This window comes from Phocoena sinus, chromosome 5 (genome assembly GCF_008692025.1).
Source record: "Phocoena sinus isolate mPhoSin1 chromosome 5, mPhoSin1.pri, whole genome shotgun sequence".
In the NCBI taxonomy this organism is placed as follows: Eukaryota; Metazoa; Chordata; class Mammalia; order Artiodactyla; family Phocoenidae; genus Phocoena; species Phocoena sinus.
In genome coordinates, this window is record NC_045767.1 from 373,274 (window position 1) to 399,711 (window position 26,438).

The 26,438-nt window shown below is 53.9% G+C and overlaps 2 protein-coding genes across 6 annotated transcripts; both read left to right on the forward strand.

Moving 5' to 3' along the window:
• The first annotated feature begins 39 nt into the window (after window positions 1-39).
• On the forward strand, window positions 40-26,336 carry TMEM175 (transmembrane protein 175). Of its 5 annotated transcripts, XM_032632375.1 has the most exons (11): window positions 48-428; window positions 14,918-15,078; window positions 15,222-15,260; window positions 16,876-16,973; window positions 17,879-17,930; window positions 18,070-18,105; window positions 18,767-18,850; window positions 19,209-19,373; window positions 23,503-23,581; window positions 23,720-23,855; window positions 25,510-26,336. In XM_032632375.1, exons 2-11 carry the CDS (start codon window positions 14,926-14,928, stop codon window positions 26,189-26,191), a joined length of 1,524 nt encoding a protein of 507 aa, XP_032488266.1. In that variant the 5' UTR covers window positions 48-428; window positions 14,918-14,925; the 3' UTR covers window positions 26,192-26,336. The 5 variants fall into 5 exon arrangements, with proteins under 5 accessions (XP_032488271.1, XP_032488266.1, XP_032488268.1 ...); XM_032632377.1 differs by lacking the exon at window positions 18,767-18,850 and having other exon boundaries at window positions 55-428; XM_032632376.1 differs by lacking the exon at window positions 18,070-18,105 and having other exon boundaries at window positions 55-428.
• On the forward strand, window positions 20,670-22,220 carry LOC116754136 (proline-rich protein 2-like). The gene is made up of 2 exons (XM_032632381.1): window positions 20,670-21,922; window positions 21,985-22,220. The coding sequence occupies exons 1-2, from the start codon at window positions 20,831-20,833 to the stop codon at window positions 22,207-22,209; spliced, it is 1,317 nt and encodes a 438-aa protein (XP_032488272.1). The 5' UTR covers window positions 20,670-20,830; the 3' UTR covers window positions 22,210-22,220.
• Window positions 26,337-26,438: the final 102 nt, after the last annotated feature.

The window sequence follows — 26,438 nt, forward strand, 5'->3', positions numbered from 1 at the left end:
GCGCCAGCGGCCACGCATGCGCAGGGCGGGGTGCCGGCTGGGGGAGGGGCGGTGCGCGTGCGCGGTGCCGCAGGCCTCGGAACGGATTTCGGTTGTCGCGCTAACAGAGGGCTGGCGGCGGCGGCAGTGGCTGTCCCTGGGTGGTCTGCACCCCGGCGCGGCGCTCAACCGTCCCCACGTGGCCGTTTCCGCGGAGGCTGGTGCTCGGGGGCTCCCGGGGCTGGGCCGCACGGCGGGAGGATCGAGTCTTGTGCTCGGAGCGCCGGGGGGCCCGCAGTGTCCGTCTTTTTAACGAGTTGGTTGTTACTGAAAGACTGAAGAGGTTAATTGTAGAAACCGAGTTTTGTAGCTTCTGTAGAAAAGTCAGATCTGTCAGCATTGGACCCAGAATACCGCGTGTCACCCGTCACCTAGAGCTGCCCCCTCAGGTAAGACACCACCACTCGCCTGATCCCTTGGCTCGTTTGTGTGCCCGGCTGCTTCCTGTAGGTCCTGGTGTGGAGTGTTCATCCCCAAACTGAGAACTGGAGCCGAAAGCCCCAGACAGCATCTTAACCCGCCTAGAATTTCAAGCTACTAAAAGTATCTTTCCAGGCGGGCTAACGTGCGTTATCCTTATAATAAAGCAGCTTCGTTCATGCAGTGCTTTACTGCTTGCAGTATCTTTTTATGTATTCGCCTTAATGATCCTAGATTATTTTGGAGAACGTACAGTATAGTTAATCCCGCACCCCACACCCCGCCTTTGGGTGCAAAATGTGCTCAGCAGTGTCATTACCTGGCCAGGTGGCCAGGGTCTTGTTGCTACAGCTAGTGGTACAGCTAGAAGTCCACACAAGTTACGTGGCTTTTTCAGCCGGTGTGTTCGTCTGGTAAATGGAATACAAGGATTGGGGGCTCAGGAAAGAGCCCAGGCTGTATTTGGTTGACCCTAGCATGTAGGTGGTAGTTGACTTGGAAGAGCGCACCAAGGGGACACCGCAGTTAGAAAGCAGGTACAGTCTTCAGAGGGGAGGAGCAGCCAGGGAAGCAGGAATAAAACGTAAGAGAGGGCTTCCCTGGTGGCGCAGTGGTGGAGAGTCCGCCTGCCGATGCAGGGGACGCGGGTTCATGCCCCGATCCGGGAGGATACCACATGCCGCGGAGTGGCTAGCCCCATGAGCCATGGCCGCTGAGCCTGCGTGCCCGGAGCCTGTGCTCCGCAACGGGAGAGGCCACAGCAGTGAGAGGCCCGTGTACTGCCAAAAAAAAAAAAAAAAAAAACTAAGCTTTATGTTACTGGGCCAAAGAAAGATGTTGGGGAGGGTGGTGGTAATTAGAAGTGTCAAATGTCATTTAAAAGTAGGAAAAGATGTGTGTTGGATTTAGCAACAATGAGATCTTTGGTGACCTTGCCAAGAATAAATTGTTTCATTGGAAACTCTCCATTACCCTGAGTGGAAGAGTAAAGAAATGGAGAGAGAGATGGTAAGTGGAGGTAACTCAGTAAGTTTGGCTATGGAGAAGAAAGTGTGGGAACTAGAGTTATGATGGATGTTGAGAGGTTGTAGGATAGGAGATTGCTGAGCAGCCTCCAGCTGATGGAAGGGGGCCAGTCAGTGTCTGCTGGGAAAGAAGGGACAGGTGCAAAGTGGTCCCCTAGACGGTAGGAGGGAATGCCATCCAGAGCATAGGGAAGTGTTCACTTTGGATGTAAGAAAATCACTTTTCATCGTAAAAGGAAGGGAGGAAGGTGGGTTGTAGTTGCAGGTAACTTTATGTGTTTATTGGATTGAAAGCAAAGGAATTCTCTGTTTTCTTCTGTTTTCACTGTGAATAAGGAGAAGAAAACGTCTCCCGAAAATGGGAAGGGAGGTAAGAAAACTAAGATTTGAGCAGTGTGGGAAAGATCTAAAATAGCTTTTGTGGAAAACCTAGTGAATAACTCACTAGAAAGCATGATGTAGTCCAGGGCTCGTCTGAGTTTGGAGGCTGTGGGTTTATTCTGGTATGACCTACATTTGCGTGGAGGTTTTTAATAGTGTAATTACTTTGGAGACAAGAGTCTATTCAGACTTTGTGTTTCATACTGATGGAGCACTTTTTATACTGACACTGCACTAGGTGCTATAGTAACACCATCTTAATCCAGATCTGTGTCTCCAGATCACACTTCCCTTCTGAACTCTTAGACATTTGTTCTTAGGTATCTCTCATATACATGAGATAGCTCATGTATACATGTCATATATATATATATATATATATATATATATATATATATATATGTCTAAAACTGAATTTATAGTCTTCATCGCCAAACCTGTCCCTTTGTAGTAAATTTCATAACAAAAGACTATAATCAGAAGTTAAGAAGATTATTTCATAATGATGAAAGGGTGAATTCATGAAAAGACATAACAATCTAAAACAGTTCTGCCCCTGATAACAAAGCTTTTAAATACATGAAGCAAAAACTAGTAGTAGTGCAAGGAGAGACAGACAAACCCACAACTGTAGTTGGAGATTTCAATACTTCTTTCTCAGATAATGATAGAACAAATACCCAGAAAGTGACCAAGCGTATGGTAGAGTTGAATGACACCAGCAACTTGATTTAATGGACATTTGTAGAATACACGTTATCAAATATATAAACAACATTTACCAAGATGGATCATATTCTGGGCAAATATGTTTTCTGACCACAGTGGAATTAAGCTAGATATCAATAGCATATCTCTGGAAAATCATGCAAATGTTTGAGAACTGACTGACTCACTTTTAAATTACCCATAGGTCAAAGGAGAAATCAAAAGGGAAATTAAAATTTTGAACTAAATGAAAATGCAGCATTTCAAAATTTGTGGCTAAAACACTACTAGAAGATAGGTCTCAAATCATTCGTCTTAATAAACTAGAAAAATAAGAGCAAATGAAACTCAAAGTAAGTACAAAAAGGGAAATAATAAATACCAGCAGAAATCAATGAAATAGAAGACAAAAACAATAGAGAAAATCAATGAAACCAAAAGCTGAGTCTTTGAGAAGATAAATAAAAAAGAGAAATTTCTGGCCAGGTTGAACAAGGAAAAAAAAGGGTTAACAATATCATGAATGAAGGTGATGACATCATTGCCAAAAGGGTAATCGGAGAACATGAACAACTTTATGCCAATAAATTCAACGACTTGCACTAAAGGAACAAATTCCTTGGAAGACAATGCCAAAACTCACTCCAGAAGAAATAGGTAACCTAGATAGCTCTATAACTATTAAAGCATTGAATTTGTAGTTAAAAACTTTTCCTAAAAGAAAATTCCATACCTAGATGGCTTTACTGGGAATTCTACCAAACTAAAGAAGAAATAATACCAATTCTATATAGATTCTTAAAATTGAAAGAAGGAAATATGAACGCCAGCTCATTCTATAAGGATAGCATTTTTCTAATGCCGAAGTTTGACACAGGCATTACAAGAAAAGAAAACTGCAGACTAATGTTCCTCATGACAAAGATATAAAAATTCTTTTAAAACATTTTTTAGCAAACTGAATCCAATACTATATAAAAAGGATAATACAACATAACCAAGTGAGGTTCATCTTAGGATTGCAAAGTTGGCTTTGTATTAAAAAATGGATCAATGTAATTTACAGTATTACGGTGAAAAAGGAAACCAAATCAGTCATCTCAATAGACATAGAAAAAGCATCTGACGGGGATGTCCCTGGTGGTCCAGTGGTTGACTCCACACTACCACTCCAGGGAGCACGGGTTTGATCCCTGATGGGGGAACTAAGATCCCACATGCTGACCTGCACAGACGAAAAAAAAATTAAAAAAAAGAAAAAGCATTTGACAAAATCCAGCATCGATTTCCTGATTTAAAAAAAACTTTCAGCAAACTAGGAATAAAATGAAAACTTCCTCAACATAATAAGGACATCTATGAAAAACCTATAGCTGACCTATGGAATGATGAAAGACTGGATGTTTTTTTTCCCTCCAAGATTGGGAACAAGTCTCTGGTCTCACCATTTCTATTCAACATTGTACTAGAAATTCTAGCCAATGTAATGAGGCAAGAAAAAGAAATTAGGGGCTTCCCTGGTGGCGCAGTGGTTGAGAATCTGCCAGCTAATGCAGGGGATACGGGTTCGAGCCCTGGTCTGGGAGGATCCCACATGCCGTGGAGCAGCTAGGCCCATGAGCCACAGCTACTGAGCCTGCATGTCTGGAGCCTGTGCTCCGCAACGAGAGGCTGCGACAGTGAGAGGTCTGCGCACCGCCATGAAGAGTGGCCCCCGCTCGCCGCAACTAGAGAAAGCCCTTGCACACAAATGAAGACCCAACACAGCCAAAAATAAATAAATAAATTTATTTTTAAAAAAAGATGAACTAGTTAATTTCCATCCCACTACCTTCACTCACTGAGTCCTCTGCCTTTAAAAAAAAAAAAGAAAAGAAAAAGAAATGAAAAGCTTCCATATTGAAAAGGAATAAGGAAGATTGTTTATTTGAAGATCACATGATCTTCGGGGAGCTAAGATCCCACATGACTCGCAGCCAAAACACCAAAACATAAAACAGAAGCAATAGTGGAACAAATTTAATAAAGACTTTAAAAATGATCCACATCAAAAAAAAATCTTAGGAAAAAAAAATGTCTCCAGGCATTGCAAATGTCCCTTGAGGGGCAAAATTGCCCTCAGTTGAGAATCATTGTTCTAGGTTAAAAAATGCATGGAAACTACAGAAAGAGCTACTAGAACTAGTGACTTTAGCAGGATTGCAGGATACAAGGTTAATATGCAAAATAAATAAAAAGTTATTGCATATTTCTAAATAACTAGCAACAAATATTGGAAGTTGAAATTAGAAAAAAACCCACTATTTACAGGAGCATCAAAAGATACCAAATCTTTGGGATAAATCTGAAATAGATGTGCAAGACTTATAACTGAAAACTAAAAAGGTTTGCTCAGAGACACTAAAGACCTTAATAAGTGGAAAGGTACACAGTATTCATTAATTTAGAAAATTCAGGATCGTTAGGACATCAAATTAATCTATAGATTCAATGCCATTCCAATTAAAATCCCAGCAGACTTGTTTTTAATTGACACACTGATCTTAAAATTCATTTGGAACTGCGAAAGAGCCTGAATAGCCAAAGCAAGTTTGAACAAGGACAGATTTTTATGACTTATGCGATCTAATTTCAGTACTCCAAATAGTGTGGTGTTGGTATAAAGGTATAAGTAGATCAGTGGAACAGAATAAAAAGTCCAGAAATGGGCCCATGAGTATAAATATGTTCAGTTGATTGTGAATAAGGAATAGAGGTAATTGGAGAAAGGGTAGTCTTTTCAACAAGCGGTGCTGGGAGGATTGGATATCCATATGTTTAAAGAAAGAATGTTAATCCATACACTGCATCATATATGAAAAAACCCATAAAACTTCCAGAAAACAATCTGTGAGAGTGTCTGATATGACACCAAAGTACAATCCATAAAAAATAGATAAACAGGCTTCCCTGGTTGCGCAGTGGTTGAGAATCCATCTGCCAATGCAGGGGACCCGGGTTCCAGCCCTGGTCCAGGAAGATCCCACATGCCGCGGAGCAGCTAAGACCGTGAGCCACAACTACTGAGCCTGCGTGCTGCAACTACGGAAGCCTGCGTGCCTGTGGTCTGCAGCAAGAGAAGCCACTGCAACGAGAAGCCTGCGCACTGCAACGAAGAGTAGCCCCCGCTCGCCGCAACTAGAGAAAGCCTGCGCACAGCAACAAAGACCCAACACAGCCAAAAATAAATAAATAAATTTTAAAAAATAGATAAACAGGACTTCATCAAACTTAAGAACTTCAAAATGCATTGTTGCAGGTGTGCTTCAGTAGGTGAATGGATAAACTGTGGTGAATCTATAAAATGGAGTATTATTCAATAATAAATAGAAATGAGCTACAAGCCACAAAAAGACACGGAGGACCTTAGAAGCATGTCACCAAGTGAGAGAAGCCAGTCTGAAAATGACACATACTGTTAGATTCCAACTGCATGACATTCTGGAAAAGGCAAAACTGGAGACAGTGGAAAGGTCCATGGTTGCTAGGGGTTTCGGGGGGAGGGAGGGATGAATAGGGGGAGCACAGGGGATTTTTAGGGCTGTGAAATCGTTCCGTATGGTACTACAGTGGTGAATACAAGTCATGCATTTGTCAGCACCCATAAAACTACAACACGATGTGTCAGTGTGTCGGTGTTGGCTCATTAACTGTGCCACACTAATGTAAGATGTTAATGGTGGGGAAAAGGGTGGGGGGAATGAACAGGTATATGGGAGTTCTCTGTACTTTCCCTTCGATTATTCTGCAGACCTAAAACTGCTTAAAAAAAAAAAAGTCTGTTGATTTAAATATATATGTGTGTGTATATATATACACACAAATATATAAATATATATATATACACATAAATATATATACACGTAAATATATAAATACATATATACACACATAAATATATAAATATATATACACACAAATATATAAATATATATATACACACATAAATATATATATACACACACATAAATATATAAATATATATATATATTTTTTTACATGTTGAGAGAATGAAAAGACAGCCCATACTGGGAGAAAATATTTGATAATGGACTTGTATACGGAATATAATACATACATATGTTTATATGTATGTATGTAAAGAAAAGTACACAGTCGCTGCATAGTCTTCCCAATAATTTCCACACTCCTGAAGGAGCTTACAAGGCTCTTTGTGATTTAGTCCTGCCTTATACTTCAGGTACACCTCCCAGTTTGAGCCTGTGCTCCAGCCTTATCAAACTCCTTGCACTTTGATGCACACCGAGCTCTCACTATTAGACGCACACACATACACACAGAGTCATTATTTGTCTTTCAATAATCCTCACAGCATTGTTTGAGAATTAGAAGAAACAGGACATATAAAGTACTTGGAACAATGCTTGGTACTTAGTAAATGTTGGACAGATGTCACATATTGTTCTCATTGTCATTTTGTCATAAATATCTCCAGACAGCACTCGGGCATTTCCCATTCTGAGCTTTCCCAGACTGAGCCCGCCCAGGACACCTCTGCCCCACCACACCCTGAGGCGTAGCCAGCACCCTGCGTGGCTCTGCAGGGTCACGAGCCTTCAGTTACCTCCTCTCTGTTATAGGAATTTTCAACTCCCTCTTCCTGCCATCGGAATTTAACAATTCTTCAGTCTCTTCCATCTTAAGAAAAATTATTTCTCAACTCCACTCCTCGACCTTCAGTCTGGTGTTCTTTCATTCATCACCATGAGTCTTAAAAACTCGTGTGTGATGAAGGTTAGGTGTAGCTGACATGTTTTTGAACACTTATGTGCCAGGTGCTTTTTTTTTAGCCATGTAAAATGCACGTAACAAAATTTACCATCTTAACCCTTTTTGAGAGCACAGTTCAGTGGCATTAAGTGCATTCACATTGCTGTGCAGCCGTCCCCACCATCCGTCCACAGAACTCTTCATCTTGCAAAGCTGAAACTCTGGTCCTATTAAGCAGTAACTCCCACCTCTCCCCCCAGCTCCTGCCAACCACCCTTCTACTTTCTTTCCTTATGAACTTGACTCCTCTAGGGACCTCATATAAGTGGGATCAGACAGTATTTATCCTTTTGTGCCTGGCTTATTTCACTTAGCATAGTGTCCTCAAGATTCAACCATGTCATAACATGTGAGAATGTCTTCCTTTTTAAGGTTGGATAATATTTCATTGTAGATGGAGATGCCACATTTTCTTCAGACGTTCATCTGTAGATGAACACTGGCGCCGCTTCCACCTCTTGGCTATTGCAAACAATGCTGCTATGATCATTGGTGTACAAATATCTCTTCGAGTTTCTGCTTTCCATTCCTTTGAGTATATACCGAGAAGTGGAATTGCTGGATCCTCTGTTAATTCTCTGCTTAATTCTTTGAGGACCCTCCATACTGCACAGCAGCCGCACCGTTTACATTCCCGCCCAGCAGTGCACAGGGGCTCCGTTTTCTCCACAGCCTCACCAAGAGTTGCTGTTGTCCATCATTTACTTGTATTATGGCCACATCCTGGAGGGTGACTGTCTCGTGGTTTTGATTTGCTTTTCCCTAACGCAACCCAGTAATGCTGAACATCTTTTCATGTGCTTATTGACTACTAGGATATCTCCTGTGGAGAAATGTCTTTTCACATCCTTTGCCCATTCTTTGAATTGGGTTGTCTTTTTACTGTTGCGTTGTAAGAGTCCTGTATATATTTTGGATGCTAGAGTCTTACTAGATACATGACTTGCAAATATTTCCTCCCATTCTATGGATTGTCTTTCACTTTCTTAGTAGTGTCCCTTGAGGCACAAAAGGTAACATTTCGATGAACTCCAATTTATTTTTTGTCGTTGCTTGTGCTTTTGGTGTTGTACTTAAGAACTCTTTGCCAAATACGAGGCCATGACGATTTTCTCCAGTGTTTTAGCGCTTACATTTAGGTCTTCGATCCATTTTTAGTTAATTTTTGTACGTGGCATGAGGTAGTATCTAAATTCATTCTTTTGTGTGTGGATATCCAGTTGTCCCAGCAATATTTGTTGAAAAGACTATTCTTTCCCCATTGAATGGCTTTGACACCCTATTGCAAATCAGTTAACCATAAATGTAGTGATTTACTTCTGAACTGTCAATTCTCTTCCATTGATCTATATGTCTGTCTGTATGCCGATACTGCACCGACTTGATTACCATAGCTTTTGCACTAAGTTTTGAAATTGAGAAGTGTGAGTCCTCAGGTTTGTTCTTTTTCAAGATTGTTTTGGCTACTCCTTAAATAGCCAGGGGTCCCTTAAATTTCCATATGAATTTTAGGGTCAGCTTGTAAATTTCTACATGGAAGGCAGCTGGAATTTTGATAGGGATTGCATTGAATCTGTAGACCAATTTGGGAAGTATTGCCATGCTAACAATATTAAATTTTCTAATCCATGAATAGAGGATGTCTTTTCACTCATTGAGGTCTTCTTTAATCTCTTTCAACAATGTTTTGTACTCCTTTTTTTTAAAGATTATTTACTATTTATTTATTTAATTTATTTATTTTTGGCTGCATCAGGTCTTAGTTGCGGCACGCGGGATCTTCACTGAGGCATGCAGGATCTTTCCTTGCAGTGCGCGGGCTCTTTGTTGTGGTGCACGGGCTTCTCTCTAGTTGTGGCGTGCAGGTTTTCTCCTCTCTAGTTGTGGCACGCAGGCTCCAGGGCACGTGGGCTCCAGAGCGTGTGGGCTCTGTAGTTGTGGCACACGGGCTCCAGAGCGTGTGGGCTCTGTAGTTGTGGCGCACGGGCTCCAGAGCGTGTGGGCTCTGTAGTTGTGGCGCACGGGCTCTAGTTGAGGCACGTGAGCTCAGTAATTGTGGCGTGCAAGCTTAGTTGCCCTGTGGCATGTGGGATCTTAGTTCCCTGACCAGGGATCGAACCCGTGTCCCCTGCATTGTAAGGTGGATTCTTTTTCACTGGACCACCAGGGGAGTCCCTGTACTCCTTTGTTAAATTTGTTCCTAAGTATTTTTGATACTATTATAAATGTAATTGTTTTCTTAAATTTATTCTCAGATTGGTTATTGCTAGTGAATAGCAATGCAGTTATTTTATATATTGATCTCATTTCCTGCAAACTTGCTGAACTCATTTATTAGTTCTAATAGTTTTCTTGTGTGGATTCCTTAGGATTTTCTATATACAGAATCACATCATCTGCAAATAGAGACAGTTTTACTTCTTTCTTTCCAGGCTCTATGCCTTCCGTTTCGTTGTCTTGCATAGTTGCCATGGTTAGAACCGCGAGCAGTGTTGCATAGATGTGCTGAGAGCAGACATCCTCGTCTTGTCACTGATCTGAGGCGGGTGGTTTTCAGTCTCACCGTTGAGTGTGATATTAGCCCTGTATCAGGTTGAGGAAATTTCCTTCCATTCCTATTTTGTTGACTAGTTTTTATCATGAAGAGGTGTTATATTTTGTCAAATGCTTTTTCTGCATTGATTAAGATGATCGTTTTTGTCTTTTTTCTATTGATATGGTGTGTTCCAGTAATTGATTTTTTAATTTTAAACCAACCTTATGTTCCTGGAATAAAACTTAGCATGGTATATAATTCTTTTTATATGTTGCAGAATCCATTTGTCAACATTTTGTTGAGGATTTTTGTGTCTATATTTGATATTTACTGACTTTTTAAAACTAAAATTTAATTGAAAGAAACTTAAACATACAAAAAGTATAGAAAGCAATGTAATGGACATCTATTTCCCCAAATTAACCCGTGCCTCAAGAAACACATTAGCTTTTGTCTTATTTTTGTCCGGATGGTCTTCTTTTCCCTTCACCCCTCTGCCTGCTCTTCTCAGCTCCTCTCTCTCCCTCCCTTCTGTAAAGTAAAGTATTAAGTTTAAGGACTTCCCTGGTGCTCCAGTGGTTAAGAATCTGCCTTCCAGTGCAGGGGACGCGGGTCCGATCCCCAGTCAGGGAACTAAGATCCCACGTGCCACGGGGCAATGAAGCTGGTGCGCTCTAGAGCCTGTGTGCCACAACTACTGAGCCCGCGTGCCACAACTAGAGAGCCTGCGCGCTGCAACGAGAGATCCCTCATGCTGCAGCTAAGACCTGACGCAGCCAAATAAATAAATATTTTTTAAAAAATTAAAAGAAAAAAGTATTAAGTTTAGTGCTGGCGAAGATGAGGAAGTCCCCTTCAGGCTGCCTCTCCCGCTGATTACAGGTAAAAACTCTGGACAAAATATTAAAAGAAAAAGTATGCAAAAGGCAATAGGTTGGAAAGGCAGTTGGAACTTGAATCAGTGACCACACGTGTGAGTTTTCCATTTTTTCACTCTTCCTCCTCGTGGCTTTGACCCTAGGCCAGTTCCCAGTTGTGGGCCTGGGCAGTGAGGGCTGCTGTACCCCATCTTTCTTCCTGTAGCAACTATGAAAGGGGCCCAACAAGCAGGGGCATGTGAGAGAGAGGCAAAGGAACTAGAATAATCCAAACAGTTTTGGAAAAAAAAACAGAGTTGGAGGACTCTAGCAGATATCAAGACTTACTATGAAGCTATAATCAAGGCAGTGTGAAACTGGCAAAGGATAAATGCATAGTCAGTGGGACAGAATGGACACTCCCCAGATGGGCCCACACAAATGTGGTCTGTTAGTTTTTGACCAGGGTGTGTGCAAAGGCACTTCAGTGGAGAAGGGACAGTTTTTTCAACAAGAAGTGTTGGAAAAACCAGACGTCCAACTGCAAGAAAGGGAAACTTGACTATACTTTGTATGTTATATAAAAATTAACTCAAAATTGATCGTAGATCAAAAGTAAAACCTCAAACTTTAAAACTTCTAAAAGAAAACAGAAAATTTTTGTGCTCTTGGGTTAAGCAAAGCGTTGTCAGATATGACACCAAGAGAATGATCCATAAATGAAAAGGTGGCGAGTTGGAATTCATCCAGATATAAAGATTGTTTTTTTTTTTTTTTAATGTGGACCATCTCCAAGGTCTCAGCTGAATTTGTCACAATGCTGCCCCTGCTTTACGTTTGGTTTCTTGGCCTTGAGTCACATGGGATCCCAGCTCCCCAACCAGGGACTGAACCCGCACCCCGTGCATTGGAAGGTGAAGTCTCAACCACTGGACTACCTGGGAAGTCCCGCCAGAGTTTAAAACTGCCATTCTTCTGAAGAGGTAAGAGACGGAAGGACAAGCCACAAAACTGCGAGGAAATGCCTGCGAATTACATATCTAACACCGAACTTCTAACCACGATGTGGAAGGAACTCTCAAAATTCAGTAAGAATACAAATCACTCCTCAAAAAAGTGAACAAAAGATTCTAGCAGACGCTTTGCCACAGAAGATGTGCAGTTTAAAAGCAGGCATGTGAGAATGCCCAGCTGGTCGATACGAAAGTGCAAATTAAACCACGGTGAGGCCGCACATCTCTCGGCACAGCTATAATTAGAAGTTCATTAAATAGGGGCTTCCCTGGTGGCGCAGTGGTCGAGAGTCCGCCTGCCGATGCAGGGGACGCGGGTTCGTGCCCCGGTCCGGGAGGATCCCACGTGCCGCGGAGCAGCTGGGCCCGTGAGCCGTGGCCGCTGAGCCTGCGCGTCCGGAGCCTGTGCTCCGCAGCGGGAGAGGCCACGACAGTGAGAGGCCCGTGTACCGGGAGAGGCCACAACAGTGAGAGGCCCGCGTACCGCAAAAAAAAAAAAAAAAAAAAAAAAAAAATCATTAAATTTTGAAAAGGCCCTCCAAACCAAGTGCTGTCGAGGATAGGAGCAGATGCAGCTCTCACACGCTGAGGGTGGGAATGCAGAGTGCTGCGGCTGCTGTGGTCAACAGTTTGGCAGATAAAGTTGACCCGTACTTACTAAATGACCCAGCAGACCCCTTCTGAGGTATTCGCCCAAGAGAAATAAAACAGGTTTACACAAATACCTGTGTGTGCATCTTTATAGTGTCTTTATTCTGAACTGCTAAAACCGTGAATGACCTGTTTCTCAACTTGTGGGTGGATAAACAGGTACGTTCATGAGTACAATTAACTACACAGCAGTAAAAGCCATGTTCCTGATACTCCCGAGACACGGGCACGTCTCAGACGCGCCGTGCTGAGTAAAGGAAGCCAGGCTCAAGAGGGTCTCTGGGTACAAGGCCATTTACGGGACAATCTGGAAAGGGCAAAACGACAGCAACAGAAGACACAAGCGGTGGCCAGGGTTTGGGTCGAGGAAGGCCTGCCCCCAAAGGCACTGCTCGGGGACAGAACTGCTTTGTGACTGGGGCCACGGTTACACGCCTTGTGCATTTGTCTACATCTCGGCGCTGGCACCAGAAGGAGTGATTCTTCCTGTGTGTAAACTTTAAAAAGTGGGTCCAGTGAGAGAGAAATTAGAGATACATCTGCACCCGTCCTCCACCCCTCCCTGCCTGGGTCACCGCAGTGCTGTCCTGTTTGTGTTACTGTGCTCTCACTGGTGTGTGTGTGTACATCAGTGGTGCGACACGATGTGCGTCTTTCTGCACGTGATCCATCCCTCTCAGCGTTGTGCCTCTGAGTTTATGCATGTAGGTTGTTTCGTCTGTTGTCATTTACTGTCTCAGTCTGCTCTGGCTGCCACGACAAAATGCCACGGGCTGGGACCTTAGACAACAGGACTTCATTTCTCACAGTCCTGGAGGCTGGAAGTCCCAGATCAGGGTGGCAGCCAGTTCAGTTTCCCGTGAGGCCACGTCCCGGCCTGTAGACACACAGCAGAGGGAGGGAGCACGCCGGTCCCATCCTGTCAGGGCACCGATCCCATCCTGGGACCCACCCTCCCTGCCTCCTCTAACCTAGTCACCTCCAGAGGCCCCACCTTCTATCCCATCCCCCGGGGTGGGGCTCGACATGCGACACGTGCATATTCGGGACACAGACAGTCTACAGCCCTTGGTAGCAGCTCCCTTAGTGGTTAATGATGTGCCACCTGTCAGTCAGAGCGTGTGTGGCTTTCAGTGTCGAGGTGAACTGCTCCGCGAGGCCCGCAGTCCCCACCTTGTGTGCACCCTGGGGCTGGCCGCCTAGGGGTGGGCGCCGCAGCCCTGACCAGCTGCTGAGTGGTCTCCCGGTGGCTGAGGTGCCCTGCACCCCCTGCCAGCTTCTGCATCCCCCACGCCCTTGCCGCCTGTGCAAAGCTGACCTCTCATCGGCTCCCTCTGCACCTCCCGGGCTGCTGCGTATCTCGCACGTGTATCCGCACTTTGTCCTTCCTGTCCGGAAGTCCCCGTGAGCCTCCCTTCTGCACTCTGGGGGCGGGGTTCTGGTTTTGTCTTGTCCTGGGAGGCTCGGCTGTTAGTTTTGACATCCGGCCGCCCCTCGGAGCATCTCCGCCTCACTCTCCCTCTCCCTCAGGCTCCTGGCGCTTTGCCAGGGTCGGCAGTGTCCTCTTCAGGGTGAAGACCAGGGCGCCGTTTCGCTTCCAGTCTTCCCTCTCGGGGGTTTACCACTCGGGCCACCCGTCCGAGGGAGCCCTGGCGTCCTGCGCTCCGGACCCCCTCCAGCTCCGTCCCGGGCGCCTCGGCGCAGTGCTTCCCGCACGCCACCGCGGGGCATCCCGTCCTCTCTGATAGCATTTGCGGATGACTCCAGCCCCGACCTCTCGATGCTGGCCCTCTGCCCAGGCAAGCTCCGTGGCAGAGGACGCATGCTGCCCTTAAGCAAGGAGCCTGGTGCCTCCTAGCGGCCACGGCCTGCCCCCCGGAGTTCCCGCTGCGGGGCCCCGACTCCGTTCCCAGGAGGCACTGGCATCTCTTCCGCCCGGAGCCCCGTCAGCTGGCACCTCGCTTGTCTTCCCAGCCCACCTCTGATACTGAGTTGTCCAGGGAGCTCTGCCGTGGGGGCTTCGCTGGCGGGTGCCCGACCAGTCCCCCAGGCCGCCTGCCAACAGGAGGAGCGAGAGCGCCCTCCAGTGGGGCAGCAGCCGGGGCAGCTGGCTTTCCACGCAGGACCTTGACTCCCCCAAAGGTCGCATCATGGCTGTGATGCAGGGTGCAGTGGGAGCAGGGACACGGTGGTGTCTGGTTGGGGTCGAGGGTGTCACGCCCAGCCCCGGAGCACCCACCATACGTGCCGTGTGCCTCCGCTTGCCTCTCCTGTCCCTAGAGGGGACACGGTCGCAGGGTGTGTCTCCCAGGTCACAGGCCCCTCTTCTAGAAGGCTGACTGGGAGAGGAGAACAGGGCAGAGGAAGCAGCGGCAGGGCCCCTCTGCCCAGCCCCACCCAGCCTGTGTCACGCCCCCCAGGAGCACCCCACGGGCTCAGACCTGTGCTTCTTCCCAGGCACCACCATGTCTGGGCCCCGGACCCCAGAGCCGGCCCTAGGTGGGCAGGGAGCCTCCTCCACGGGCTCACAGGACGAGGACACGGCTGACGGGATCCAGAGTTCGCATCGCATGCTCAGCTTCAGCGACGCGCTTCTGTCCATCATTGCCACCGTAATGGTCCGTGCGGGCCCCGCGGCCACTGGGGGTGTGGGGAGGAGCCGCCCAGCACTGGCCTGCGCCCCCGGCACGTGGCGTCCAGGGAGCGGTCGGTGCCCAGCCCAAGAAGTGTTCCCAGGTTCGTGTTGTGTCTGTTCTCCTAGATCCTGCCTGTGACCCACACGGAGATCTCCCCGGAACAGGTACTTGGGAACAGTCTGCAGTGTCTGGTGTGCGGGCGAGGGTCCAGGAGGCTCAGGCCCTGAGCTCGAGGCCAGTCTCCACTCGGGCGTACCCGGCTGGGAGGGCCAGGCCATCCGCCACGTCCCCCAGCGATGCCATCCAGCCCCGGTGCCCTCGCGCTGAGCCCTGAGCAATGCAGGAGCGCCTGGAGGCTGGCGCGGACTGTGCCGGCAGGCGTCGCGGGGAAGCTCCCTGGGCTCTCTGTCTGTCGCGCTGGCGTGCCTCTCAGAGCAGGTGCTTGGGGGCAGAGGGCGGCCGGCCTGCTGGGCGTGGGCCTGCGCCACGAGCAGGGAGGTGAGTGGGAAACGAGGTTTTTGTAAAGCAGAGTTTCCATTGCTAGTCAATTTGGAATATTTCCATTTTATAAGTAAAATGGCCACACGTCTCAGCACCTCAGAAACCGGACGTGATTCCGGGAGACATTCGGAGTTCGCGGGCGTGTGTGTGTGCAAGCACGGCTCTTTGGGCCCCTCACGTCGAGCGGGTGTCACCTCTGGGCTCCAGGATGCGCAGTGCTGGCCCAGGACGTGTGGCCGTGGTCTGGCTGCAGGCCAACCAGCACACTTAGCCTGGACGCTGCCGGGAGTCACCTGCGGGAGGTGACAGCGCTACTGCTCATAGCGTTTGGATGAGAATTAAACAGAAATGATGGTCGAGCCTGACCTTGGCGACTGGCACCTGGCACGGTGAGCAAAGGGCCCCGTGCGGCTTCCTCTGCTCCGGGGCACCCCCTCCCCAAAGGGGGCCTGGGGGCTGCGCTCCGGCCAAGCTCAGGAAAGCCGTGTGCCCACCGGGGGCCTCGACGCTCTCCTGGCTGTGCCCGCTCCAGAGCCTTCTGGGGACCTCGGTGCCACCAATCTCAGAACAGGGTGGTGGGTGTGCACGTGAGATGCGGGAGGGGATGGGATGCGCGGGCCTGGAGCTCCTTGCCTCTCTGCGGTCGGGGTCGTGACCTCTGTTGACCCACGAGAGGGCTCTGAGCCAGAAGCTTCCGCGGAGGCGGGGAGACCCCCTCAGGGAAGGCGCTGAGGATGGTCCTGACATGAAGGAGAAGGTTCATCAAGGCCAGAGGGACCCAGGGATCTGGAAACGGTGCTGCCCATGTGGTCTCAGAGGAGCAGCAGACACGGGCAAGGTTGCATTTGGAGTTTTTGCTGACAAAGTGTAAAACCCTCTCCCGGCCTGGGGCCCAGCTTCCTGCGCAGCCCGTCACCTGGCGTCCAGACACCGCGGCCCTCTCGCCAGGCCTCGCAGTTGCTTCGGGATCCCTTACCCGGCGACGCCGTGACTTCGTGCGGCCGCACGGCCTGTGGCCACCCTGCCAGGATCCCGGGAGAGGCTCGACGGAGACCTCTCTGCCTCCAGAGCTGGCATTTCTGGGGGCCTGCCACGTTGGGAAGATGGGGGGCCTCCGCAGGGGCCTCAGGGACAGCCCGGGACTGAGGCTGAGCCTTGATGGGGGGAGGCGAGGGCTCCCAGGTACTTCTCCGGCCCCCCAGGGCCTGGCGCCCGGGGGCGGGGCCGCCGGCTGCCACGGGTGAATCTGCGTCTGATGGTGACGCTCTTCTGTTCCAGGAGTTTGACAAGAGTGTCCAGAAACTTCTAGCGACGAGGATCGCTGTGTACCTGATGACCTTCCTCATCGTGACCGTGGCCTGGGCGGCACACACGAGGTACGGGCAGGCTGGGGCCTGTTTCTGGGCTGGCAGCCACATCTCTGTGGCTGGCTGGGTGTGTGCCCAGCAGGTGTGGCCTCGCCCTGGCCGAGGGTCAGGGTGGCAGTGGGGGTGCACTCAGCACTGATGAGCTGTCCTCGGGGTGGATGGCGGCCCCGCCCTCTGGGGCTGAGTCACGAGGGGTCATGTTAGTGGGCTGCCCCTCCCTTCCCCTGCCCCGGCGCCCCCTGCCGGGTCAGGCCTCTGCTTTCTCCTCTGCACACGGCAGCAACAGGGCTTACACCCCAGGCCCGGGACGATGAACGGGGTGCCGGGTGCAGCGCTGCTCGGGCCGCCGTGAGCCCGGGCAGGGCAAGGGCAGGGCTGTGGGCTGCCCACCTCTACTGCACTGTGACACACGTGCTGTGCACGGCCCCTCCGTCCTGGTCCCTGGACTCTGGTGAGGAGGCTGGGGCCTCGGGACACACGCTCCAGGGCCCGAGCTCTCGGTTAAGGAGGAAAAGGTTCCTTAGGACCCAAGGGGGACAGGGGCCCAGAGCTGTGGGCATCACCTTAGCCCCCGACGGGGCGCAAGGACCAGGAGGACCCCCGGAGGTGGGTGGGGATGGGCTGGGGTGCTGGCGTCTCGGTTCCAGAACGCCCCCCAGCAGTGCAGACCTCCCCAGTGGGGGGAGAAGGCCACGTTCTCGTGGGCCAGAACCCTGGGGGGGACCGTGTGGGGGCCGGGGAGGGGCTGGGGCCTTGGGAGCTCTGCCTGCTTCCGGCCTCCGTTTTCAGGCTTCTGCCCACGTCTTTCCGTCTCGGTGTGAGACCGTCTCTGTCGTATGAGTGTCTGTATTTGATGCCGTTAGAACCACATTTACTGACAGCATGACTTTTCCTGTTTTCCTTAAATTGTTGAGATTGTTCCAGGTTGTTGGGAAGATAGACGATACGCTTGCCCTGCTTAACCTGGTGAGTTTCTCCTTTGGCTTCTGCCTGTGCTCAGCTCCCCGGTGGGTGCCCCCTGGGTGTGCGGGCTGGGATGTGCCCACTCCCAGGGCCCCGCACGCCGCCCTCAGCACCCCTCCCTCCCTCCCTCCCGCCCTCCCAGGCCTGCATGATGAGCATCACCTTCCTGCCGTTCACAGTGAGTCCCAGGGATTTCCACCCCCTCTTCCACCTGCGGGTCCAGCCTGCCCTCCTGCACAGGAGGGCTCTGACCCTAAGGCGCTCCCTTCTCAGAAGCTCTCAGACCACTGGGAGGCCCGGGGCCTGGACCACGGGGTTGCAGAGAGGAGAGAAGTTTCCTGGGGAAGGGCCGACCCTGGGTTTCCAGGCTGGACGGAGCGGGGAGGCTTCCAGGGCCCCAGGCGGGGCTGTCAGGGGCGGAGACCAGCCTGGCCTCCAGGGGCGCAGTGAGGGGCGCCCTCTCCGTGCTCCCTGAGGCTCTCGGCTCCTGCCTGAACCCCGGAGCCCACGGCCTCCTGGCCGACCTGGGCTCGTCCCCAGCACGTGACCCCTCCGTCTCCTCACCCGCAGCTCCCTCTGGTTCTGACAGAGAGCGGGGCTCTGGGTATGTAGCACATCGCGGAGAACTGGGGTCTGGGGAGTCTATGAGTCTGATATGCGCGCAGCTTTAAAGGCTTCCAGCTCTGGGTGGGACGGCTCTGGTGAGAGAGACGCCTCCAGGGCTCGGGCCGCTCCCACCCAGGATGGCTCTGCCGCTGAGCGGTGGAGCCCAGCTGATGCACGGGGCTCACGGGCCCTGGGGCCTGCGGTCCTGATTCTGGGTTTTTTTCTGGCTGCAGTTTTCCCTGATGGTGGCCTTCCCCGAGGTGCCTTTGGGCATCCTCCTGTTTTGTGTGTGTGTGATGGCCGTCGGGGCTGTGCAGGTAGGACACCGGCGCCCCGCCCCCACACCCCGTCCTCGTGGAGCAGGAGATGTAGCGCGTGCGGGGCCGCCCGTGGCAGGAGCCGTGCAGACGCCACCTGCCACGCAGCACCTGCCACAGGGCACCCGCGTGGGCCGCGGCAGGGCAAAGCCAGAGACGCTTGGGGCCTGGGCTTCCTGTGCTGACGGGGAGAGAGAGTGAAACGGGGCCGCCGGCACCCTCAGGCAGGGCTCTGTGAGACCCACACCCGACCCCCAGCGCAGAGCGAGGGCTCCCGTCCACTCTGCGCCCCCAGAACATCCTGCAGCGAGCCCCACCCGAGGCCCCGCTCGCACCCTGCAGCCTGCCTCTCCCGCAGGCGCTGATCGTGGTCTACGCCTTCCACCGCCCACACCTGCTGAGTCCCCAGATCGAGCGCTCGGCCCACCGGGCCCTCTACCGGCAGCACATCCTGGGCATCGTTCTCCGGGGCCCGGCGCTGTGCTTGGCTGCGGCCGGCTTCTCCCTCTTCTTCTACCCAGTGGTGAGTCGGGGTGGGGGCGCCGGGGGGTTGTGCGGGGGGCCCACCGGGGGGCTGCTCTGCGGGGAGGAGCCCGCGTGGGCAAACACGGCGCACACCCTGTAGGCCCGGGAGGCCGCGTGCCTTCTAAAGACGTGCGTGCATAGGAACATGAGCCGCCAGAAGAGAGAGAAAGTGGAGAAAGAAACTCCAGAGCAGGAGAGACTGGAGTGGAGAAGGGAGAGGTGCAGGCGTGGATGGAGCTGGGCGAGGGCCGGGGGGACGCACCCCCAGCGTCCAGGGAGAGACGGCGGCCGCGCGGGCAGAGCCGTGCGGGACTCCGTCCACGGCGCCCTCGAGCCTGCAGGTCGTGCTTTTCTTTTTTTAATTTACTTATTTATTTATTTACTTCTTTTTAGTGGAGTGTAGTTGCTTTACACCGTCGTGTTAGTTTCTGCTGTGCAGCAGTGAATCAGCTCTACGTACACATACATCCCCTCTGTTTTGGATTTCCTTCCCATCTAGGTCACTGCAGAGCACTGAGTAGGGTTCCCTGTAGGTTCTCATTAGTTCCGTTTTATACGCGGTAGCAACAGTGTATACGGAGGGTCCGTCCTGGCCGAGCTGCCGGCGCTGAGCCCACGGCTGACTTGGCGAGCACATTGGTTTGGTGCAGCTTCCGTCATCCGGGAAGGGGAAGGGAAACCCTAGCGAGCCGCCGTCCCAGAGCTGGTTGTAGAAGCTGGACGCACAGCTGCTGCCCTTAACTGAGCTCTAGTGAAGTAAAGTGAATCTCTACACCCAGAGCATCATGAGACGTGTGAAAACACGAACAGTTAACGTTACTCTAAACATCTAGTAAGTGTTTTAAGAGAATTCCAAGTTTAAAACAAACAGGATGGCAAGGCCTGCAGAGCCGCACCCTGGAGGTTGGGGCTGGAGGCTGGGGTCCAGTGTCCAGGGTGCCCCAGGTCAGGCCACGGGTGGGTAAAGGGGAGGGTGGACGCTGGCGTGTGAGGTGGGGCCGGGCCTCGGGCTTCTACTCGGTCCCCTCGCCGTACAGTGGCTGCGCCTCGGGTGGGCCCCGCTCCTCTCGGGCGGGAGGGATGCTGCGGGGGCCCTCGGGGTCAGGCGGGGTGTCGCAGGGTGGGGCTGGCGATGGGGAGGCACGGAGAGACAGCAGGGCGGGACTGAGGGGCCCACTGTGTCCGGGCTTCCGGTGGGACAGCCCCTCCTGGCTCTGGGGACAAGGTCAGGGGCTGAGGGGCGGTGAGGGTCGTCGCCTGGAGGACGGAGGGCACGGCTGGGACGTGGTACGTGCGGCCTGGGTCAGGAGAAGCAGGCAGAGCTGAGGCCCACGGGGGCCGTGCCCACTGGCCGGGCCTGGACACTGGCCCCGGGAAGCCCTGGGGCAGGCAGACAGGGCCCCGCGCGCTGCCGGGGACCGCGATGAGCCTGCTCAGTGGCCACACCCTCACGGGATGACAGTGGCGGGAGGCGGGCGCTGGGCCGCCACGCTGGGGAGAGGAGGGTCCTCGGTGGCGCTGGGGGGTCTGCGGCCTCGGAGGGAGCGGTCGGTCGTTTCTCTGTGCTGCGTTTTTTGCCCCTTCCTCTCCATCCCTCCCGCTCCTTCCCCACAGTGGGGGTCTGACCCCTCGTCCCCTGTGAGACGAGGCATGTCAGAGCCTCCTGGCCCCCAGGCCCACCCCCGGCAGCCTCCCCACGAGCCCACGGCCATCCTTCCAGGCGTCCTCACCAGCCCCTCCCCTCACGTGGGACGCTGTGCGGGGCCCACCTTCCAGGGCCAGCCACTGCTCACTGCCCTGGCCCAGGCCGTGCTGACCTCCCTCTGGACCACCTTCCTCCACTGGTGGCACTCGGGGCCCAGGGCCTCCCATGCCAGCTTCCTGTGCCGGCTGCTCCCGGGACTCACGCTCCTCCAGACCTGGGCAGGTCCCCACGGCCATTTAGGTCGCCCCCCGCCCCGGGACTCGCGCTCCTCCAGACCTGGGCAGGTCCCCACGGCCATTTGGGTCGCCCCCCGCCCCGGGACTCGCGCTCCTCCAGACCTGGGCAGGTCGCCACGGCCATTTGGATCTCCCCCCGCCCCGGGACTCGCGCTCCTCCAGACCTGGGCAGGTCCCCACGGCCATTTAGATCTCCCCCCGCCCCGGGACTCGCGCTCCTCCAGACCTGGGCAGGTCCCCACGGCCATTTGGGTCGCCCCCCGCCCCGGGACTCGCGCTCCTCCAGACCTGGGCAGGTCGCCACGGCCATTTGGATCTCCCCCCGCCCCGGGACTCGCGCTCCTCCAGACCTGGGCAGGTCCCCACGGCCATTTAGGTCGCCCCCCGCCCCGGGACTCGCGCTCCTCCAGACCTGGGCAGGTCGCCACGGCCATTTGGATCTCCCCCCGCCCCGGGACTCAGGCTCCCCCAGACCTGGGCAGGTCCCCACGGCCATTTAGATCTCCCCCCGCCCCGGGACTCGCGCTCCTCCAGACCTGGGCAGGTCCCCGCGGCCATTTGGATCTCCCCCCGCCCCGGGACTCGCGCTCCTCCAGGCCTGGGCAGGTCCCCGCGGCCATTTGGATCTCCCCCCGCCCCGGGACTCGCGCTCCCCCAGGCCTGGGCAGGTCCCCGCGGCCATTTGGATCGCCCCCCGCCCCGGGACTCAGGCTCCCCCTCGGGCTGTTCTGTTCCCTCCTACCCCACAGCACACGTGCACACACAGAACACACGCCGATCCTGCGTGGCCACCGTCGCCCCCCGGGGCCTCTGCACTTACCTGCCAGGCACCTGGGACACTCCGCCCCCTTGGTGTGTGTGTGTTGAGTGACGTGTATGGTGTGGCCTTCTGACGTGTGGAGACTGGAGGTCGTAAGCAGAGCTGTGATGCCGGCCGCCCCCCGTCTGTCCCCGAGGTGCCCGTCGTCTCCTGAGTCCCCTCACCAGGCCAGGTGCCAGGTGACCTTGAAGCATGGCTGTGAAGGACGGGGTGGAAGCCCTTCGCTGAGAGGGGCCACCGCCGAGGCGACAGGGCTGGGCGAAGAGCCTTCTGCGGCCACCTCGGGCCCGGGATTACGCCTGGCCCGCCAGCCTCCCTGTTTAAAATAACTGGGTGTCCGCGTAGCAAAAAAATTGACCACTGTGACCATTTTATCTGCGGCGTGCAGCTCGGCGGCATTGACTGCCGACGTCACCGTGCATCACCTCCCTCTGGTTCTGGGACTTTTCATTCCCCCGAGACAGAAACCCTGAGCCCGTGAGCAGCCACTCCCTGTCTCCCCACCCTCAGTCCCGAGAAACTGCGAGTCTACTTTCTGTCTGTAGGGGTTTGCTTATTCTGGTTCCTTCATATAAGTGGAATTATGAAATAGGGGGCTTCTACGTCTGGCTTCTTTCACGCGGCATGTTTTCAAGGTGCATCCGCGTCGCCGGTGTCAGGATTCCCTTCCTTTTCATTAGCCGGTAGTACCCCACTGTGTGGATGGGCCCCATCACCCGCCCACGGACACTCGGTGGCTGCGGTGAGCATGGGTGTGCCCAGAAGTGGACTTGCCGGGTCCTGTGGCGATTCCCCGTTTAGTTTCTGAGGAACCTCCCTACAGTTCTCCAGCAGCTGCACCATTTACGTTCAGGCCGACGGCGCACAGGGCTCCAGCCCCACCCCACCCCAGCACGGCTGCTTCCTGTTCCCGCTGGGAGCGTCCTGAGGTGTGCGCTGCTCTCCTCGTGGTTGTGACTGGCGTTTCCCCGAGTGTTAGTGGTGCTGAGCGCCTCCCCACACGTGTCGGGGCGGCGTCTCTTCTTCGGAGAAATGTCAGTTCAAGTCCATGGCCCATTTCTCAGTTGGGTTATTTGTCTCTCCGTCGTGGAGCTGTCGGGGTTCCTTATGAAGCCTGGATAGTAACCCTTACCAGGCGTGTGGTCTGCAAACACCTCTGTTCTGTGCAGTGTCTCTTCAGCCGCCGGTAATGTTCTTCTATGCACAGAAGGTTTCTGTCTTGATGACGGATGATTCACCCGTTTCGTCTCCTGTTGCTCGAGCTGCAATCCCTTCCGGGCGGGCAGCTTTGGGGTGGGATTCCTGGCTGGGCCCCTCGGTGGAGGCACCACGCGCCCTGACGTGCCCCGTGCCCTGTCTCGTGCAGGCGTACCTGCTGATGGCGACAGTCATCTTCCTGCCCTACGTCAGCAAGGTCGCCGGCTGGTGCAGAGCCAGGCTTGTGGGTAGGTGCCAGGCGGGGCTGGAGTGTGGGGTGCTGGGGCTGCCGCCGGGGCGCGCAGGACACGGGCTGGGTAGGCGGCGTCCCTGCGGGGCCTCCTAGCTGGCCCGAGGCCCTGAGGGCTTGGCTGCCCCTCCCACAGGCCCCAGGGAGCCCCCGGCTCACAGCCTAGAGATCTTCACCTTTGATCTGCACGAGCCGCTCAGCAAGGAACGGGTGGAGGCCTTCAGCGACGGGGTCTACGCCATTGTGGCCACGCTGCTCATCCTGGACATCTGGTGAGGACCCGCTGGGCCAAGACTCCTCCACCAGCCCCACAGAGGCGCCGAGGTCTCCAGGCCCACCCTCCCCGAGGGGCTCCCGCCTGAGAAGGGCCCGGTCCTCGTCCTTCCCAGAGCTGCACACGCAGGGTGGGCGGCCCCGGCTCCCCGCGCTCCTCTCCTGCTCCGAGCCCGCCTCTTCCCTTCACTCCTGCGCTTCTGCTCGGCCAGGCAGCCTCTGCGGTCTGTCACAGTTCCAACCTTAGCTGTTGCCATTTTATCTGTTTTATCTGCTGCTTTTTCAAGTCTTCCGTCTTTTCTTTGAAGCCTTTTATTCCTTGGTCGTACTTCAGCACGTTCTTATTTTGTTAACGTTAAAATGCTCTGATTTATGTTCTGTAACTGATCGCCTAAGGTCTTTTCTTCCTTAATATAAATTTATTTATTTATTTATTTATTTTTGGCTGCGTTGGGTCTTCGTTGCTGCATGCGGGCTTTCTCTGGTTGCGGCGAGCGGGGGCCACTCTTCGTTGTGCTGCACGGGCTTCTCATTGCAGTGGCTTCTCTTGTTGCAGAGCACGGGCTCCAGGCGCGCAGGCTTCAGTAGTTGCGGCACGTGGGCTCAGTAGTTGTGGCTCGCGGGCTCTAGAGCACAGGTTCAGTAGTGTGGCGCACGGGCTTAGTTGCTCCGTGGCATGTGGGATCTTCCCAGACCAGGGCTCAAACCCGTGTCCCCTGCATTGGCAGGCGGATTCCTAACCACTGCACCACCAGGGAAGCCCCTCACCTAAGGTCTTGATGCTCCTAAATTTCTCTTCGTAGCTTTTTCCTACTGTAATTTGTGAATTTTTAAAAATTGGGAGCAAATGTCCATTGGTACCAATCTCTGAGACCTAGACCTAAGGTTCTGGGGTGATCTGGCTTTGCTTCTGCCCTGCAGCCAGGCCATGCTGGCTTGGGTCCCCTGCTGGGTGGTAGCAAGGAGCCAGCTGTGGCTGGGAACCCCGGGGTGGGGGGGGTGGGCGGTCAGGGTTCTTTCCTCCACCCAGAGCCACAGCCCCGAGGACCCAGGTGGGGATCCCCAAGAAGCCCCCAGACTCTGTCTCCTGCCCCCAGCCCCACCAGCACACGTGCAGCTGCCGCCATCATGGGCACAGAGGTGTGTCTGGGCTGCGTGGCTGCAGGGCAGCAGCCCCATGACCTCAGTGGGGAGAAGCCTGTGCCGGATGTGCCTTAGAATCGCTCCTTAAAATAAAGTTCTGCCCAGGAACCTGAGGACCTTGGAGGCAAAGCCCTTCAGGTCTGTGGGACCGCTCCCGAAGTGGACGGGCCGCTGCAGGACGGTGGGCAGGCCTCAGGAGCACCCACCCGTGGGCGCCAGAGGGGCTGCGGGCTCAGGGCCCCGTGCCGCTCACCAGCCCAGGGTCCGGCGGGCAGGGCTGCGGTCAGCCAAGGAAACACAGGCTGCAGTTGAGCTTGAACTTCAGGTGAACGGCGCTGCGTGTGTGAACACAGGCGCGCGCAGTCTTAGTGTACGCCGTCCGTTCATCTGAAGTTCAAGTGTGCGGGGGGCCGGCAGCCCGCACAGGGGCTGGGATGGGGTGGGGGCGGGCAGCCCGGGACGGACACCCGAGGTGGGGCCGCCGCAGATGCCGTGTATCTCACCCCTCAGTGAGGACAACGTCCCAGACTCCGAGGACGTGAAGGTGAAGTTCCACGGCAGCCTAGTGGCGGCGCTGGGCGCGTCCGGGCCGCACTTCCTGGCCTACTTCGGCTCCTTCGCCACGGTGGGCCTGCTCTGGTTCGCCCACCACTCGCTCTTCCTGCACATCCGCAAGGCCACGCAGCCCATGGGCCTGCTCAACACGCTCTCGCTGGCCTTCGTGGGCGGGCTGCCCCTGGCCTACCAGCAGACGTCGGCCTTCGCGAGGCGGCCCCACGACGAGCTGGAGAGCGTGCGAGTCAGCTGCGCCATCATCTTCTTCGCCAGCATCTTCCAGTTCGCCATCTGGACCACGGCGCTGCTGCAGGAGGGGGAGACGCTGCAGCCCTCGGTGCGGTTCGGGGGCCGGGAGCACGCGTTCATGTTCGCCAAGCTCGTGCTCTACCCCGGTGCCAGCCTGCTGGCCTTCGCCTGCACCTGCGTGCTCAGCAGCTTCAGCACGGCCATCTTCCACGCCATGCAGATCGCCGTGCCCTTCACCTTCCTCCTGTTGCGGCTTCTGGTGCGCCTGGCGCTGGCCGGCCTGCGGGGCCTGCGGGGCCTGCGGGGCCCAGCCCGGCCCACACACACCCGGCCGGTGCCTGGAGCCACGGACGACGCGCAGTCCCCGCTCCTCCCCGCTCCCTGCTAGTGCGGCCCCGGTCCCCTGCCTGAGGTCCAAGTGTCCGGCCGGTGGCCCGGCCTCGGGTTTTGTTTTCCTTGTGAAGTTTCATGCTCTACCTCAGCCCCTCAGACTGTCTTCCACTGTTGCAGACAAGAGTCTCCCAGGAGTGTCACTGTGTCCCACGTGCCTGTTGTCTGCCTCGACCGAGTGGAGATGAGCCGCGGGGGGCGGGGGGGGGCCGCAGGCAGCGGGTGGTTCCGGGGCAGCTGCGGCC